A 20,571-nucleotide genomic window follows, 5' to 3' on the forward strand; every position below is an offset into this window, starting at 1 on the left:
GCTTCAGCTGAGAAAATGGAGCAGTAGGGTAATAGCAACCCTTTGCTTATAATACAAGAATCGTCAGAAACGACTGCATACGCGGTATTAGCATAATCTTTTGATCCGTCGGTGTATACGAAACCCCAACCGTTGGAGTGAAGTTGACGTTTTCGACTCGTAAAAACTTGTCTGAAAGTATCTGCACAGGTGTTTTGCTTTGGAAAGCACATTAATTCGTCTACCAAAAAAGAGGAATGTAGAGCCCATGGGGGATGTTTGCTGATTTTTAAGCACCTTGGTTTTATGTTAGGATCAAGATGCGCTGTCTTTTGAACAACCCGATGGATAACTGATTGCTTTTTTATATGCCGCTTTCGCGTAACCGCTTGTTTTACTTTCTTGCATAATATAGGATTATGGGTATAAAAAAGTTTAGGTATCAGTCGTAATGTGCTCAATTCCAGTCTTTCTTGGATATGTGGCATGCCAGTTTCTGCAAGTATATTCTTTGTATTCGTCGTGGGAAAAGCTCTGATGCTGCGTCTGATAGCCGAATGGTATGGCGCGTAAAGTTTTTTAAGTGAGTTTCCAGCGTGGTGCCCATATATTGGAAGGCCGTAATCAATGGCTGATAGGAGTAGAGCCTTAGTTGTGTTGATTAGGATATTCGGATGAATATTTGATTTTTGCGAAGAGAGGAATTTAATAATACTTAGTTTATCAAATAACTTTTTTCTTAAAACTAAGCAATGCTCCTTAAAGTTAAATTTGGGGTCAAAAATGATACCTAAAATCTTAAGTTTATTTACATTTGGTATTTGAGTATTGTATCTTAAATTAAATCCATCACATGTTTTTTTGTGGCAAATATGTAAAGTGTTACATTTTTGAAATGATATGTTGGCTCCCGATGTGAGAGACCATTCAGAAATTTTGTTTAAGATTTCTGTAAAAGTATCTTTGACTTGCGTCAAATCGAAACTTCTTGAAAAAATTAGAACGTCATCTGCATAAATACAGTGTTCTACTGGGAACTGGGATATAATTTGGCTAATTTTATTAAAAGCGATCATGAATATTGTGACTGATATTGGAGAGCCTTGAGGTATACCATTTTCTAACGGAACGCAGTGTGAGTAGTTATTATTGAGTTTAACTCGGAATTTTCTATTGCTCAAAAACGTTTTAACAAAGTTGTAAATTTTTGGGCCTACTTTGCAGTTGGCTAGTTCTTGAAGGACGTTATGTGCACCGATACGATCGTATGCCTTCTCGAAATCTAGACTTAGAGCTGTTAAATGCCCCTTATTGGCGATTGCAGTTGCCGCGGAGTGTTCGAAATGTAGTAGAGCGTCTAAAGTACCATGCCCTTTTTTGAATGCTACTTGGTTGGCGCTAATTGACTTAGTTTTTTCTGAAAACCACATAATCCTTTTGGCTAATATTTTTTCTAATATCTTTCCTAAGCAGGGTAATAAGGATATGGGACGGTAGCTGCTAATTTCCAACTGCGGTTTGAGAGGTTTAGCTATTGGTATTGCGTCTGCTACCTTCCAATTCTGTGGGTAAATACCTTGCGTATAAATTTCGTTGTACAAGTTTACTATCCTTTTTTTAAAAAAAGGAGGACAGTTTTTCAACAAAGGGTATGATATCCTATCAAGGCCTGGTGTTTTTCCCTTAGAGTTGGCGACGGCTCTCTCAAACTCGTCAGTAGTGATATCAGATTCCAGATATTTTGCAGAGATACTTAGTTTTCCTTCAGGTTTATAAAGTCGGTTAGTAATGTTATTCTTTTTTTCTATGAACTCATACGGAAAGTTGGAATTTTTAGAGTAGGAGCTCCAATATTTTGCAAATTCGTTCGCTATATTACTAGGGTCGGTATATGTACCGTTTGGAGTATTTATACAGGTTATGGTGTTTGACCTCCTAATGCCCGATAGGCGCCCTAAGTCCTGCCAAATTTTTTTTGTGCTGCTTTGCGGGTTAATGTTAGAAGTGAAGTTTTCGAAAGCATTGCGTTTTGCTTTTTTTGCTTCGTGTTTGAAAATGGCATTGTTACGTTTGTATACTAAAAGATCGTGAAAATCTCGTGTACATTTATATTTGTACCAACTCTTTTGCTTTAGAGTTCGTAGTTTTTGCAAATCATTATTCCACCATGGCGTATATCGTGTTAGGCTGAAGTTTTTTGTCTGCGGAATAGAAAAGTGAGCTGCAGTACAAATAACTTTTTTTATTGAGGCTGCTTCTTTATTAATATTAGTTGAAACCGGGTACTTCGTGGATATATTTGTGCACATTTCTTGATATTTAGCCCAATCTGCTTTGCCTGTTAAAAATTTAGGATTATATTTGTTTTTGTTGTGCTCCTTATTGGATACTATTTCAATAACAATAGGAAAATGGTCACTTCCGTGAAGGTCATTGATTATTTTCCATGTACTGAGAGGTACCAAATTTGGTGTACATGTCGTTATATCGACGTGCGTGAAAGTATGATGAGTTGAAAAGTGAGTGGGGTTTCCATCGTTTAGTACAACCATATCAGTCGATAACAAAGAGTCTTCAATAATAGCGCCTCTGTCATTAACAGATGATGAGCCCCACAGAGGACTCCAGGCATTTACGTCGCCTAACCATAGCCTGGGCCCAGTTGCCTTATTTAAAATTCCAAATATATGTGTATGTGAAAATAGTTTATTTGGTGGTATGTATGTATTAATGATAGTGAGCTTTGGGTTATGCGAGATTTCTACAGCAATACTCAGAAGATCATCGTCAGTAAACAGAATTTTGTGAGGTATTCCTCTTTTAACTAAAATGGCAACACCTTGTTTACCATATAGGTTTTGGGGTGAATTGAAAAAATGGGCTTCATATCCGCTTGGAGGGTATGCTTTCTTATTGTGAGGGATATGAGTTTCTTGTAAGCATAAAAGGGATGGGTGGAGTTCTTTTATTAGTAATAGCAATTCGTGGTAATTATTGAAATATCCATTAATGTTCCATTGAAGTACCGAGATCATTGTGAAGGTAGACTAGTGTTTTTATGCGCGACAAAAATGGTGTAGTTGGTTATAAAGAAAATTAGGGAGGTAATTCTGTATTTGTTTTTGATTCCATATTAACATCTTGTTGCTCAATTGGGAGAGTTGGTAGAGGATCAGCAGGAGAAAAAGGGTTATCGTTGTTGATTGAGTTGTTTGCTGTCAATGCATTGAATTGTTGGTAAATATTTTCGTGGGTGAAGTAAGTGGTTGTGTTGCCTGTATGTTGTTGGTTGGAAATTAATTGGGTGAGAATATTACTGAGAGGATTATCATGATTTATGTTTTGTTCTATGTTTTGTTGAGAGGTATTATTTGGTAAATTTGAATTTAGTTGTTGCGGTTCAGCTGGAGGTAAATTATTTGTTTTTGAATTGTTTTGAGATTGTGATGAGTCATTTTGTTGTTGTTGATTAAGTGTGTTAAAATTTTGTGTGACAGAAGCGAAAGAGGGGCCACCAATAATTGAAGGAATTTGGTTTTTGTACAGTGTAATTGCTTCTTTCATTGTACATTTATTTTCAACTTGGATTTTTAAAATCTCTTTAGATTGTTGGTATTTTGGGCAAAGCTTATCATATGCTGGATGATTTCCGGAACAATTTGTGCACATTGTTCGGGTACATTTTTGGGGGTCATGAGAGGGGAGATTGCATTGTTGGCACATTTGTGGGTTATTGCATCGTTTCATCGTATGATTGAGTTTACCGCAATTCTTACACCGCATTGGGCTTGGGAAATAAGGTTTAACCATTACTGAATGCCATGTGATATCGACTCTATTCGGAAGGTGGAATTTGTCGAAAGTTAGGAGACATACTCCGGAGTGTTTTTGTTTTCCGTCAAGAAGTTTGGAAAATTTATAAACCTCTACAACACCTTGGTCAGCTAAACCTTTTACAATTTCATCTTCACTGAGGTCATTTAGACATGGGGCGTAAATGGTACCTTTTGTATGGTTTAGTTTATCATGATATTTTGCTTTCACCTCACAAACACCATGTAGAGATTTTGTACGTATGAATTTTTCCGCTGTTGGTTTGTCTTTAAGTAAAAGGCAAAGGTTGCCGTCACGAAATTCAGTAATTTTAACGATTTCTTTGCTAATTAACTTCAAGGCGGCGTGAACTGCAAAGCAGCTATATGATTTTAAAGGCTTATCTTCATTTACTGCAGAAATAACCACGTATTTGGGATTTGTTTCAATTTGAGGAAGAAGGGGGAAAGTTTCAACACTTTTTTTAATTTTCTTACGTTTTGGTTGGGGATCTGAGGCTAGCAGAGCGAACCTGTTATCCCCCAGGTTTGGTGGCCCCGGGGCCATGCTGCACCAATCACACAAATCAGTAATGCACTTATTTGTTTTTGTTTTTATGAAAAGGAAAAGATATGCCGTTCGGAACAACAATTAAGAAAAGCGAGAAAATGGAAGACACCGAAAGTTGCGTTCTAAACTCACTAGAAAAAGCACGTCTGCTCAGTAAGAGAACTAGTAGGTGACTGTGTGTTAATCTGAATGCCGGAATGCCCAGGTATTCACATAATTTTGATGCTGCTCCGATGAGAAATTAGTATGTCTTTCATACACTCGATGATTTTGCTTGACTTTTTGTGGTTTTGGATGGCTTGGAGCAGGACAAACTGTTGGAGCAAATTATATGTTTACGCTTACTTTTGGCGCAGCATTGCTTCAGCGGTGAGAATCGAACAGAATGAAAATAGAAGGCCGTACGTGATAACTTCCTGATTTTCCTTTACCACTGCGTAAGAAGTGTGGAATCCTTTTGACCCGTCAGTAAAACCCACTTCCACCCGCTAAATTTATAGTCTGCGATAGATTCGCAGAAATCAGCCCAATAAGCGGCGTTTGGAGTATTATCTTTCCGTAAATAAGCTAAGTCGTCGATAAAGGAGTTATTATTTTGTTATTTCTTTAAGAATACAGTTGAAACTACAAATACCCATATCACTTTAAAGTTTTAAACTTTGTACAAAATTAAAAAAAAATATTTTAATTAAAACTGGCTGCTTGTAATTTTTTGTACGTCGGTTATCTATAAATATTTTCATAACAGTGTCGAGGATTACAGGCAGAAAGCGTAAACCGCGGCGCGCTTAAAGAACTCCTTTAGTAGCTTTTCCTTTTTATTATCACTTTGATTAAATATCTGCGGATTTTAATAGGGGAGAGAACTAAACAAATTTCAAAAAAGATAAATTTGTGGAAGATAATCATACAGCTGTGTTCACAACAATAGCAGCGCGACATTTTTTCTTTTATTTAAACGTATTAAAAAGCAGTATCTAACATTTCATAGCTATTGCAAAGTTTTGCCTATTTATTTATTTTTTTTTTTTTTTACAAAAATATCCTATATACTACAATTCAAAGCTTCAAACTTTATGCAAAACTTACAGAAATTTAACAAATTATTTTAAATCTTTCTAAATCTTAATCAAATTCTTTACAACTATTCCGAGCATGCAGTTTTATAGCCCATTAAATAAATCTAAAAAAAAAAGAGGAAGTTTACAGCAACACTGCGCTACAGCAGCAATATTCGCAACAGATCGTTCAGTTTTGGTCCGCCATTCCATTCTAAATCGGATCGGCGTACCATTTATGGCTGTAGGGTGTGTAGAACCAAATGCCCTCTTCTTCCAACCAACCAACATCAGATGGCGCAGAGCTGCTTTCGTCCTCTGAGTTTGTGGATAACTCACTCCAATCTAATTGTGACGTGTCCCAGATCGCGTCTTCAATGTGCACTTCGCGAGCTGTGCTAAAGATTTGAGTCACTGCAGGTTCCTCGTCTCCTGGTGAACGCAGTCGGTCTATTGGAACACATCTTAGTCTATTCATGGTGTTGGCGTCTCCAGACGACGGATGATGTGTCGAAGGACTGCGCTCAACTGTGCGAGAAGAACCAGTGCCTTCGTCCACCCACAAAACGGCATCTTCTTTTTCGGTTGAATCCTCAATCGCAGGTGACTTGGGTGAAAATAAATCGTCCATTTCTTTGTTGGCCCTCGATGAAAAACTCACTAACTTAGAACGACTTAAATGCAACTCTTCTGAGCGCTGATTGAGCTGCCATTGCAATGGCTTGGCTTTATATACTCTATAGTTCTGCAGGTAATGCAAAGTTATTTTCACCGTCCCATGAATCCGCGTAAGATTATGGCAATAGTACAATCAAAACGGTAGTCCGTTGCAAACAGGAGGTAAAGAAACACATAAAACAAAAACAAAGAAACAGATCACTTGTACATTTAAAATAGAACTTCCCAAGAAAAAAACAAAAGATCAGTTGTTCTACTGATTATACCCTTTATAGTTGCACCTTTGCCTCAATAAAAAGGTTTTTTCGGTAGTCACCACATAAAAACAACGCAATTGTTAAGCTATTAAGCCGAAAGGAGTAGCAAGGACAACTGAGCCGCGCATATTTTGCCCAGCCACTAGCACATCTATTGTGTTTTAGTTGGTATTACTTAATTAGCACTTGACGCGCGAGCACTTGTCCTTGGGGTGTTTTGGATTCGAGTATCCGCTACATACAAACAATGACATTTGTCTGTTTTGTGTAGAAACAGTTGTTGACACGTGCTTTTGTCGCCAAAACGGATTTGGAAAAACCATAAATATAAGAGTTTTTTTTGCAAGGATCCGTAAACGCAATAAAATAAATTACTTGACGAATAACCCGCCCTAAATTCGTAGTTAATTGATCCGTGTCAAAGGCAGCCTTCAAACTTATTTCTGAATTCACAAAAGACATCCTTACATACATACATATGCATGGTTGTTTGTAGAAATGAGATGCATCAACATGTATAGAAGTGTTGTTGTATCCTGTACTTACATCGCACACCGCATACTGCAGCAAAACGGCCAAGGCCTCGATACCTTCGTTGCGGTGCTCTTCCTGCAGTTGCGTCTGCTTCAGGTGCCGCTCGATCGCTTCATAGAACATCGACCGTTATACGAATGTCGATTCGAATGTTTCAAAAGCTGCAGCTCCGTCGCATCCTGCCGCTCAGCAACTCACTTCATAACGCAATTGTTAAGTCGAAAGGGGCAGCAAAGACAATTGAACCGCGAATATTTTGTCTAGAGTAAGAAGTTTCTAGACTAAATTTAGTTTTATTCAGCTTTTCGATTTTCTTTATTGAGGGATGGTTTAGTTGGGCGAAAATTGTTGTCCGTGAACTTTTATAACTATCGGTGTACTCACACCAATTTCGATCCTAATATCTTTAGATATTTCTCATTAATTTGGAATATTTGTAGTAATATTTTTATGTGAATCAAAGTTTGGAAAGGCAATTGTTCAGCTAGAACAAGAACATGCAACGTATATGTACTTATGTAGGCATACTAGGGTGGAGTGATGTTTTTAATCGCTCTTTGTAGACTATCAGAAAGTAGAAAGAGATTTGTTTAAAAATATTTGTATTGCCCAAAAGAACGAATCATAATGTACTTTATGAACTAACGTTTTCGTGTACAAATTTTCAATTTTATGGTTTCTGACTATAAACTGCAAATTTCAAACCGGCGCATGGGCAAAAGTGCACGAAATACCAGATGCCGTATTTTTAAATAGAAAGCTTAGCTAATAATTTAATATGCACAGATTTGCATATATATGGGGTCCACTATTTCAGTTGTTAATTGGGAGAAAACATTTTCATCAAAACCTGTTAGAGATAACTAAAAATCTAATACGCCAGACAACACTCCCAAACTTCTGATTCAGAATCGGCATATGATTAGTAGTTTCGCATGTTGATGAAACCCCGAATATTAACCAGAAATATAATTTTCCCTTCTTATTTATATTTTTAGAAAGCAGTAACAACATTTGTAGGGAAATGCATTCTCAACTTTCGAACAAAAGAGAAACAGTTTCCTAGTTTCCTTCAGTATAAATACTCGTATAAGGACGCTTACAAAATACGCGTTTAGATGTTGCTTTAAAACGAAACATGAAACTATTTAGATCCTTTCACGTGTCACTATTTTTATTCAAAATACGAAAAAACATAATTTAATTGTTCACGCCCACAGGAAAATCCACCAAACAATCGATTTATGAATGCCTAATTGCGGAGAACGTCGAGACGTCCATGTTGAAGGTTCTTCAGCAACACTTTGCGCTACAGCAGCAGTACGAGTATTCTCAATACAACGCCCAGTTTTTGGCCTGTTAGTATTTTTTCCACACTCGACACTAACCAGTTTCTTGGAATTTATTTCGGACGATTATTTGATGTTGCTTTTAAAGATCGATTATTTTCATAAAAAACTTCAATAATTTTAACGCGTTGTTCTATCGCGTATTGTACACCTGTGTGCTTGAAAAATGTCAAAGATTACATAAAAAAGGTCTAGGAATTATTCACTACTGACATATATGCGGCACTTTTGAACGACCCTTTACATACTATAATTTTGAAAAGAATAGAAAAGAGATTATCATAAAATATGGTTCACACTACATTTTTCATATAAAAAGCAAGTAAAACAAATTAACCCTTTTGGTAACAGAATTCAAGTTTAAAGTAGTCCGAAGGTCTGTCTAATAGAAGCGTAACCGCCATAGTTAGACATTATTTGACTCTTTGTGACTGTAACTATAAGTAAATTTCAACTTAGTATCTTTTAAGTGCTGCTTCAACTCTTGCCGATGCTGACTCGCAATTTTAAGTCCTACTCTTGAATGAAATCGGTAAATATGAAATTATATGAAATATCAACTGATGATAAAAAATAATAATAAAATTGTGGGATCTCACTACTCGCTTCATTCGTTTCTTTTTTTAAACGGTGGTATTTGCAACTGATGGTGTTTCTGAATCAGTGAAACCGCGCGAAAATTTTGCAATATGAGGGTAGTTCAACAAGTTCTGATATGAAACAAAATATGTGGTTTGTGTAAAAGAAAGATTTTTTTTGATTACCTTAACCTGGGGTAACACCACTGTAGAAATTTCAAAAAATTGATTTTTTTTTTATAAGCTTAAAAAATTCTTTGAACCTTTTAAAATACAGAACAAAAAGTTTTATACGTTACCGAAGTTTATTTCATAAATATTTTAAGCTTTTTACCAAGCGTTAGTGACTGCTACCTAACGACTTCTCCAAATTTCCAAACTTTAAACGCGTTTTTCTCAAAACACGTTTTCTGAAATTGGCACGCAGCATAACTCAAACAATTTTAAATATTTTTAATCAGGTTTTTCACTACGTCTGTATAATAACCTTCTTAAGAGAAGAGCGTAGGGGATTTTCGTTAGATTTATTTAAACGATTGTTATAATTATTTAAGTGCCGTTTTTTTAGACCAAAATAGAGTTTTTTCCTTCAAATGCTTGCTAATTCCACAAAAATAAATATTTTTTAAATCCCCTACGTGTTTCTCTAGCTATTTTTATTTAGATTAAGAAAAAACATGTTTCTTTGTTCCAGATTAAAATTTGCACCCTCTGTGCTGCGTGCCGCGGAGCTCCTTCAAGAGAAACCACATTAAAAAAAATGTCTCCAATGCCGCCATTTTGTAAAATTTTTCGATCAAACTTTGTAGTTTTGTATTTTAGTATATAAGTAATAACTTCCCAAATCAGAGTGATTGTTTTCCCTTTCCTTCTATACAAAAAAATTCTTTAAAAATCGTGTTTATTTTACGCGTGTACAGTGGTGTTACCCCTTAACTCACTGCGGCCGCTTCTACTAAGTGGATTTGTGCGCGTCTACCATTTACTTAATTCAATTAATACTCAGTTATATATATATAATTGGCGCGTACACCCTTTTTAGGTGTTTGGCCGAGCTCCTCCTCCTATTTGTGGTGTGCGTCTTGATGTTGTTCCGCAAATGGAGGGACCTACAGTTTCAAGCCGACTCCGAACGGCAGATATTTTTTATGAGGAGCTTTTTAATGGCAGAAATACACTCGGAGGTTTGCCATTGCCTGCCGAGAGGCGACCGCTATTAGAAAAATGTTTTTATTAATTTCGGTTTCACCGAGATTCGAACCAACGTTCTCTCTGTGAATTCCGAATGGTAATCACGCACCAACCCATTCGGCTACGGCGGCCGCAATACTCAGTTATTGTCAATAATAAAAAGGAGAAACATTTCATAACAACTTCTTCACCATTGACTCCTAAGCAGGAGAACTAAGAATTAAATCTCTTAGCTACACGGAAGTTAGATTACCAAGGATGATCGATTAAATTGCGATCTTTTCATCATGAGGTTTGGCCAATCTGCTATGGTGAAAAACAAAATTGCGCAAGGATGATCATGAATGATAGATTTACAGGGTTTGGTCATTAACTAAGGTGAAGAAGTAAATTGTGAGGGGAACTTGAGCTGGTACGTAACAAAAGATTTGGCAGCCGAACTTTGCACGATTATTTCATATCTATTCCCACACTCATCCAATAAGTCGTTTTTCAGACGGCAGCGAAGTATCGTTGGTTGATTTTGTTCGTATATCAGTAACACAAGCTAAATTTGGTTAACACATCCCAAGTTACGTTAACCTATCATCTGATTCTGTCAAATTCGCCCAGAGCCGAATAACGGTCTGCTAAATACCACACCTATTTTCATCATGCGAGCAACTTCAGCTGCTACGCCACCTACACCACATCACCACATTTGCTTTTATGTTTGCGACTGTTCTATTAAGCAAATGATTCTAAAATTAATAGTAATTTTCAATTTTAAGACATTAAAAAAAATGATTTCCTCCAAAGCAGCCGGGCTCGAATATTTTTTGATTTTTTTTATTAAGATAAACTCAATTTTTTTTAGTTTTAGTTTTTCAGGGCGAAAATATTTTAAATAAAATTTGTAATTATTGCAACATACAATTATATTCACAATTTGGCCTTAGAAATTGTCAACTTCCACATCGAGTAATTTAAGAATCTAAACTTGGTTACAAAAATAATAAACTTTCTATAATACCGAACAAATCTTAATCGAAAAATGTATTAAACGTGAAAGGAGAAATAATGAACTAAGTTTTGCTGCTGCGGTCAAAATAATAGTAGCACGACATATTGTCAAGTTCTGAGAACATTTTTTTTACAATAGTTTTTTATTTAGGTTTTTTTATTTGAGTTTTTACATTTTTTATTTTTTTATTTTTATTTTTATGATAATAAAATTATAAGTAATCTCAAGCAAACGCAGCGCCAGCAGTAGTGTGTTGGATCAGATACGATGGAGTAGGTCGGTGTCCTTTAGAAATGTGTAAATTGTTTTTAGTGTTATCTTCAGTGGCATCTTTTAAAAGTTGAGAGGATCTGTGTCGCTGAAGTGGTGATGCCTTTGAGAAGCAAGTTCTGTGCAAGACACCAGTAGGTGATGCCCACTGACCCTGGCTTGGCAGAAGAGGCAGGTGTTGGATGTACTACCCTGTAATAGGTGTGCGCTAGTTACTATGGTGTGCCCAATACGGAGCCGTGTGTATGGGGTTGATGTGGTTGGTGGGTACCGAAGATGGATAGGCAGGTTTTGTATGTTTGGGCTTAATGTTCGAATAATGGTGTTTATAATACAATCATTCACGAAGTAACTTTGTTTGCCTCTATTCATGAATAAGTCGATATATGTCGCTGGGTAGGAAGACTTCGGATGTGATTGTTGGTGTAAGGGAAATGTCCTTGGCAATTATATCTGCCAGTGTGTTAATCTGAATGCCGGAATGCCCAGGTATTCACATAATTTTGATGCTGCTCCGATGGGAAATTAGTATGTCTTTCATACACTCGATGATTTTGCTTGACTTTTTGTGGTTTTGGATGGCTTGGAGCAGGACAAACTGTTGGAGCAAATTATATGTTTACGCTTACTTTTGGCGCAGCATTGCTTCAGCGGTGAGAATCGAACAGAATGAAAATAGAAGGCCGTACGTGATAACTTCCTGATTTTCCTTTACCACTGCGTAAGAAGTGTGGAATCCTTTTGACCCGTCAGTAAAACCCACTTCCACCCGCTAAATTTATAGTCTGCGATAGATTCGCAGAAATTAGCCCAATAAGCGGCGTTTGGAGTATTATCTTTCCGTAAATAAGCTAAGTCGTCGATAAAGGAGTTATTATTTTGTTATTTCTTTAAGAATACAGTTGAAACTACAAATACCCATATCACTTTAAAGTTTTAAACTTTGTACAAAATTAAAAAAAAATATTTTAATTAAAACTGGCTGCTTGTAATTTTTTGTACGTCGGTTATCTATAAATATTTTCATAACAGTGTCGAGGATTACAGGCAGAAAGCGTAAACCGCGGCGCGCTTAAAGAACTCCTTTAGTAGCTTTTCCTTTTTATTATCACTTTGATTAAATATCTGCGGATTTTAATAGGGGAGAGAACTAAACAAATTTCAAAAAAGATAAATTTGTGGAAGATAATCATACAGCTGTGTTCACAACAATAGCAGCGCGACATTTTTTCTTTTATTTAAACGTATTAAAAAGCAGTATCTAACATTTCATAGCTATTGCAAAGTTTTGCCTATTTATTTATTTTTTTTTTTTTTTTACAAAAATATCCTATATACTACAATTCAAAGCTTCAAACTTTATGCAAAACTTACAGAAATTTAACAAATTATTTTAAATCTTTCTAAATCTTAATCAAATTCTTTACAACTATTCCGAGCATGCAGTTTTATAGCCCATTAAATAAATCTAAAAAAAAAAATGAGGAAGTTTACAGCAACACTGCGCTACAGCAGCAATATTCGCAACAGATCGTTCAGTTTTGGTCCGCCATTCCATTCTAAATCGGATCGGCGTACCATTTATGGCTGTAGGCTGTGTAGAACCAAATGCCCTCTTCTTCCAACCAACCAACATCAGATGGCGCAGAGCTGCTTTCGTCCTCTGAGTTTGTGGATAACTCACTCCAATCTAATTGTGACGTGTCCCAGATCGCGTCTTCAATGTGCACTTCGCGAGCTGTGCTAAAGATTTGAGTCACTGCAGGTTCCTCGTCTCCTGGTGAACGCAGTCGGTCTATTGGAACACATCTTAGTCTATTCATGGTGTTGGCGTCTCCAGACGACGGATGATGTGTCGAAGGACTGCGCTCAACTGTGCGAGAAGAACCAGTGCCTTCGTCCACCCACAAAACGGCATCTTCTTTTTCGGTTGAATCCTCAACCGCAGGTGACTTGGGTGAAAATAAATCGTCCATTTCTTTGTTGGCCCTCGATGAAAAACTCACTAACTTAGAACGACTTAAATGCAACTCTTCTGAGCGCTGACTGAGCTGCCATTGCAATGGCTTGGCTTTATATACTCTATAGTTCTGCAGGTAATGCAAAGTTATTTTCACCGTCCCATGAATCCGCGTAAGATTATGGCAATAGTACAATCAAAACGGTAGTCCGTTGCAAACAGGAGGTAAAGAAACACATAAAACAAAAACAAAGAAACAGATCACTTGTACATTTAAAATAGAACTTCCCAAGAAAAAAACAAAAGATCAGTTGTTCTACTGATTATACCCTTTATAGTTGCACCTTTGCCTCAATAAAAAGGTTTTTTCGGTAGTCACCACATAAAAACAACGCAATTGTTAAGCTATTAAGCCGAAAGGAGTAGCAAGGACAACTGAGCCGCGCATATTTTGCCCAGCCACTAGCACAGCTATTGTGTTTTAGTGGGTATTACTTAATTAGCACTTGACGCGCGAGCACTTGTCCTTGGGGTGTTTTGGATTCGAGTATCCGCTACATACAAACAATGACATTTGTCTGTTTTGTGTAGAAACAGTTGTTGACACGTGCTTTTGTCGCCAAAACGGATTTGGAAAAACCATAAATATAAGAGTTTTTTTTGCAAGGATCCGTAAACGCAATAAAATAAATTATTATTATTATTATTACTTGACGAATAACCCGCCCTAAATTCGTAGTTAATTGATCCGTGTCAAAGGCAGCCTTCAAACTTATTTCTGAATTCACAAAAGACATCCTTACATACATACATATGCATGGTTGTTTGTAGAAATGAGATGCATCAACATGTATAGAAGTGTTGTTGTATCCTGTACTTACATCGCACACCGCATACTGCAGCAAAACGGCCAAGGCCTCGATACCTTCGTTGCGGTGCTCTTCCTGCAGTTGCGTCTGCTTCAGGTGCCGCTCGATCGCTTCATAGAACATCGACCGTTATACGAATGTCGATTCGAATGTTTCAAAAGCTGCAGCTCCGTCGCATCCTGCCGCTCAGCAACTCACTTCATAACGCAATTGTTAAGTCGAAAGGGGCAGCAAAGACAATTGAACCGCGAATATTTTGTCTAGAGTAAGAAGTTTCTAGACTAAATTTAGTTTTATTCAGCTTTTCGATTTTCTTTATTGAGGGATGGTTTAGTTGGGCGAAAATTGTTGTCCGTGAACTTTTATAACTATCGGTGTACTCACACCAATTTCGATCCTAATATCTTTAGATATTTCTCATTAATTTGGAATATTTGTAGTAATATTTTTATGTGAATCAAAGTTTGGAAAGGCAATTGTTCAGCTAGAACAAGAACATGCAACGTATATGTACTTATGTAGGCATACTAGGGTGGAGTGATGTTTTTAATCGCTCTTTGTAGACTATCAGAAAGTAGAAAGAGATTTGTTTAAAAATATTTGTATTGCCCAAAAGAACGAATCATAATGTACTTTATGAACTAACGTTTTCGTGTACAAATTTTCAATTTTATGGTTTCTGACTATAAACTGCAAATTTCAAACCGGCGCATGGGCAAAAGTGCACGAAATACCAGATGCCGTATTTTTAAATAGAAAGCTTAGCTAATAATTTAATATGCACAGATTTGCATATATATGGGGTCCACTATTTCAGTTGTTAATTGGGAGAAAACATTTTCATCAAAACCTGTTAGAGATAACTAAAAATCTAATACGCCAGACAACACTCCCAAACTTCTGATTCAGAATCGGCATATGATTAGTAGTTTCGCATGTTGATGAAACCCCGAATATTAACCAGAAATATAATTTTCCCTTCTTATTTATATTTTTAGAAAGCAGTAACAACATTTGTAGGGAAATGCATTCTCAACTTTCGAACAAAAGAGAAACAGTTTCCTAGTTTCCTTCAGTATAAATACTCGTATAAGGACGCTTACAAAATACGCGTTTAGATGTTGCTTTAAAACGAAACATGAAACTATTTAGATCCTTTCACGTGTCACTATTTTTATTCAAAATACGAAAAAACATAATTTAATTGTTCACGCCCACAGGAAAATCCACCAAACAATCGATTTATGAATGCCTAATTGCGGAGAACGTCGAGACGTCCATGTTGAAGGTTCTTCAGCAACACTTTGCGCTACAGCAGCAGTACGAGTATTCTCAATACAACGCCCAGTTTTTGGCCTGTTAGTATTTTTTCCACACTCGACACTAACCAGTTTCTTGGAATTTATTTCGGACGATTATTTGATGTTGCTTTTAAAGATCGATTATTTTCATAAAAAACTTCAATAATTTTAACGCGTTGTTCTATCGCGTATTGTACACCTGTGTGCTTGAAAAATGTCAAAGATTACATAAAAAAGGTCTAGGAATTATTCACTACTGACATATATGCGGCACTTTTGAACGACCCTTTACATACTATAATTTTGAAAAGAATAGAAAAGAGATTATCATAAAATATGGTTCACACTACATTTTTCATATAAAAAGCAAGTAAAACAAATTAACCCTTTTGGTAACAGAATTCAAGTTTAAAGTAGTCCGAAGGTCTGTCTAATAGAAGCGTAACCGCCATAGTTAGACATTATTTGACTCTTTGTGACTGTAACTATAAGTAAATTTCAACTTAGTATCTTTTAAGTGCTGCTTCAACTCTTGCCGATGCTGACTCGCAATTTTAAGTCCTACTCTTGAATGAAATCGGTAAATATGAAATTATATGAAATATCAACTGATGATAAAAAATAATAATAAAATTGTGGGATCTCACTACTCGCTTCATTCGTTTCTTTTTTTAAACGGTGGTATTTGCAACTGATGGTGTTTCTGAATCAGTGAAACCGCGCGAAAATTTTGCAATATGAGGGTAGTTCAACAAGTTCTGATATGAAACAAAATATGTGGTTTGTGTAAAAGAAAGATTTTTTTTGATTACCTTAACCTGGGGTAACACCACTGTAGAAATTTCAAAAAATTGATTTTTTTTTTATAAGCTTAAAAAATTCTTTGAACCTTTTAAAATACAGAACAAAAAGTTTTATACGTTACCGAAGTTTATTTCATAAATATTTTAAGCTTTTTACCAAGCGTTAGTGACTGCTACCTAACGACTTCTCCAAATTTCCAAACTTTAAACGCGTTTTTCTCAAAACACGTTTTCTGAAATTGGCACGCAGCATAACTCAAACAATTTTAAATATTTTTAATCAGGTTTTTCACTACGTCTGTATAATAACCTTCTTAAGAGAAGAGCGTAGGGGATTTTCGTTAGATTTATTTAAACGATTGTTATAATTATTTAAGTGCCGTTTTTTTAGACCAAAATAGAGTTTTTTCCTTCAAATGCTTGCTAATTCCACAAAAATAAATATTTTTTAAATCCCCTACGTGTTTCTCTAGCTATTTTTATTTAGATTAAGAAAAAACATGTTTCTTTGTTCCAGATTAAAATTTGCACCCTCTGTGCTGCGTGCCGCGGAGCTCCTTCAAGAGAAACCACATTAAAAAAAATGTCTCCAATGCCGCCATTTTGTAAAATTTTTCGATCAAACTTTGTAGTTTTGTATTTTAGTATATAAGTAATAACTTCCCAAATCAGAGTGATTGTTTTCCCTTTCCTTCTATACAAAAAAATTCTTTAAAAATCGTGTTTATTTTACGCGTGTACAGTGGTGTTACCCCTTAACTCACTGCGGCCGCTTCTACTAAGTGGATTTGTGCGCGTCTACCATTTACTTAATTCAATTAATACTCAGTTATATATATATAATTGGCGCGTACACCCTTTTTGGGTGTTTGGCCGAGCTCCTCCTCCTATTTGTGGTGTGCGTCTTGATGTTGTTCCGCAAATGGAGGGACCTACAGTTTCAAGCCGACTCCGAACGGCAGATATTTTTTATGAGGAGCTTTTTAATGGCAGAAATACACTCGGAGGTTTGCCATTGCCTGCCGAGAGGCGACCGCTATTAGAAAAATGTTTTTATTAATTTCGGTTTCACCGAGATTCGAACCAACGTTCTCTCTGTGAATTCCGAATGGTAATCACGCACCAACCCATTCGGCTACGGCGGCCGCAATACTCAGTTATTGTCAATAATAAAAAGGAGAAACATTTCATAACAACTTCTTCACCATTGACTCCTAAGCAGGAGAACTAAGAATTAAATCTCTTAGCTACACGGAAGTTAGATTACCAAGGATGATCGATTAAATTGCGATCTTTTCATCATGAGGTTTGGCCAATCTGCTATGGTGAAAAACAAAATTGCGCAAGGATGATCATGAATGATAGATTTACAGGGTTTGGTCATTAACTAAGGTGAAGAAGTAAATTGTGAGGGGAACTTGAGCTGGTACGTAACAAAAGATTTGGCAGCCGAACTTTGCACGATTATTTCATATCTATTCCCACACTCATCCAATAAGTCGTTTTTCAGACGGCAGCGAAGTATCGTTGGTTGATTTTGTTCGTATATCAGTAACACAAGCTAAATTTGGTTAACACATCCCAAGTTACGTTAACCTATCATCTGATTCTGTCAAATTCGCCCAGAGCCGAATAACGGTCTGCTAAATACCACACCTATTTTCATCATGCGAGCAACTTCAGCTGCTACGCCACCTACACCACCTACACCACATCACCACATTTGCTTTTATGTTTGCGACTGTTCTATTAAGCAAATGATTCTAAAATTAATAGTAATTTTCAATTTTAAGACATTAAAAAAAATGATTTCCTCCAAAGCAGCCGGGCTCGAATATTTTTTGATTTTTTTTATTAAGATAAACTCAATTTTTTTTAGTTTTAGTTTTTCAGGGCGAAAATATTTTAAATAAAATTTGTAATTATTGCAACATACAATTATATTCACAATTTGGCCTTAGAAATTGTCAACTTCCACATCGAGTAATTTAAGAATCTAAACTTGGTTACAAAAATAATAAACTTTCTATAATACCGAACAAATCTTAATCGAAAAATGTATTAAACGTGAAAGGAGAAATAATGAACTAAGTTTTGCTGCTGCGGTCAAAATAATAGTAGCACGACATATTGTCAAGTTCTGAGAACATTTTTTTTACAATAGTTTTTTATTTAGGTTTTTTTATTTGAGTTTTTACATTTTTTATTTTTTTATTTTTATTTTTATGATAATAAAATTATAAGTAATCTCAAGCAAACGCAGCGCCAGCAGTAGTGTGTTGGATCAGATACGATGGAGTAGGTCGGTGTCCTTTAGAAATGTGTAAATTGTTTTTAGTGTTATCTTCAGTGGCATCTTTTAAAAGTTGAGAGGATCTGTGTCGCTGAAGTGGTGATGCCTTTGAGAAGCAAGTTCTGTGCAAGACACCAGTAGGTGATGCCCACTGACCCTGGCTTGGCAGAAGAGGCAGGTGTTGGATGTACTACCCTGTAATAGGTGTGCGCTAGTTACTATGGTGTGCCCAATACGGAGCCGTGTGTATGGGGTTGATGTGGTTGGTGGGTACCGAAGATGGATAGGCAGGTTTTGTATGTTTGGGCTTAATGTTCGAATAATGGTGTTTATAATACAATCATTCACGAAGTAACTTTGTTTGCCTCTATTCATGAATAAGTCGATATATGTCGCTGGGTAGGAAGACTTCGGATGTGATTGTTGGTGTAAGGGAAATGTCCTTGGCAATTATATCTGCCAGTGTGTTAATCTGAATGCCGGAATGCCCAGGTATTCACATAATTTTGATGCTGCTCCGATGGGAAATTAGTATGTCTTTCATACACTCGATGATTTTGCTTGACTTTTTGTGGTTTTGGATGGCTTGGAGCAGGACAAACTGTTGGAGCAAATTATATGTTTACGCTTACTTTTGGCGCAGCATTGCTTCAGCGGTGAGAATCGAACAGAATGAAAATAGAAGGCCGTACGTGATAACTTCCTGATTTTCCTTTACCACTGCGTAAGAAGTGTGGAATCCTTTTGACCCGTCAGTAAAACCCACTTCCACCCGCTAAATTTATAGTCTGCGATAGATTCGCAGAAATTAGCCCAATAAGCGGCGTTTGGAGTATTATCTTTCCGTAAATAAGCTAAGTCGTCGATAAAGGAGTTATTATTTTGTTATTTCTTTAAGAATACAGTTGAAACTACAAATACCCATATCACTTTAAAGTTTTAAACTTTGTACAAAATTAAAAAAAAATATTTTAATTAAAACTGGCTGCTTGTAATTTTTTGTACGTCGGTTATCTATAAATATTTTCATAACAGTGTCGAGGATTACAGGCAGAAAGCGTAAACCGCGGCGCGCTTAAAGAACTCCTTTAGTAGCTTTTCCTTTTTATTATCACTTTGATTAAATATCTGCGGATTTTAATAGGGGAGAGAACTAAACAAATTTCAAAAAAGATAAATTTGTGGAAGATAATCATACAGCTGTGTTCACAACAATAGCAGCGCGACATTTTTTCTTTTATTTAAACGTATTAAAAAGCAGTATCTAACATTTCATAGCTATTGCAAAGTTTTGCCTATTTATTTATTTTTTTTTTTTTTTTACAAAAATATCCTATATACTACAATTCAAAGCTTCAAACTTTATGCAAAACTTACAGAAATTTAACAAATTATTTTAAATCTTTCTAAATCTTAATCAAATTCTTTACAACTATTCCGAGCATGCAGTTTTATAGCCCATTAAATAAATCTAAAAAAAAAAATGAGGAAGTTTACAGCAACACTGCGCTACAGCAGCAATATTCGCAACAGATCGTTCAGTTTTGGTCCGCCATTCCATTCTAAATCGGATCGGCGTACCATTTATGGCTGTAGGCTGTGTAGAACCAAATGCCCTCTTCTTCCAACCAACCAACATCAGATGGCGCAGAGCTGCTTTCGTCCTCTGAGTTTGTGGATAACTCACTCCAATCTAATTGTGACGTGTCCCAGATCGCGTCTTCAATGTGCACTTCGCGAGCTGTGCTAAAGATTTGAGTCACTGCAGGTTCCTCGTCTCCTGGTGAACGCAGTCGGTCTATTGGAACACATCTTAGTCTATTCATGGTGTTGGCGTCTCCAGACGACGGATGATGTGTCGAAGGACTGCGCTCAACTGTGCGAGAAGAACCAGTGCCTTCGTCCACCCACAAAACGGCATCTTCTTTTTCGGTTGAATCCTCAACCGCAGGTGACTTGGGTGAAAATAAATCGTCCATTTCTTTGTTGGCCCTCGATGAAAAACTCACTAACTTAGAACGACTTAAATGCAACTCTTCTGAGCGCTGATTGAGCTGCCATTGCA

General features: G+C 36.4%; 1 protein-coding gene across 1 annotated transcript; it reads right to left on the minus strand.

Moving 5' to 3' along the window:
• Positions 1–3,075: 3,075 nt before the first annotated feature.
• Positions 3,076–3,648, minus strand: LOC128864878 (GATA zinc finger domain-containing protein 13-like). The gene has a single exon (XM_054104636.1). It carries the CDS (start codon positions 3,646–3,648, stop codon positions 3,076–3,078), a length of 573 nt encoding a protein of 190 aa, XP_053960611.1.
• Between the last annotated feature and the right edge of the window lie 16,923 nt (positions 3,649–20,571).

This window comes from Anastrepha ludens, chromosome 5 (assembly GCF_028408465.1).
Source record: "Anastrepha ludens isolate Willacy chromosome 5, idAnaLude1.1, whole genome shotgun sequence".
In the NCBI taxonomy this organism is placed as follows: Eukaryota; Metazoa; Arthropoda; class Insecta; order Diptera; family Tephritidae; genus Anastrepha; species Anastrepha ludens.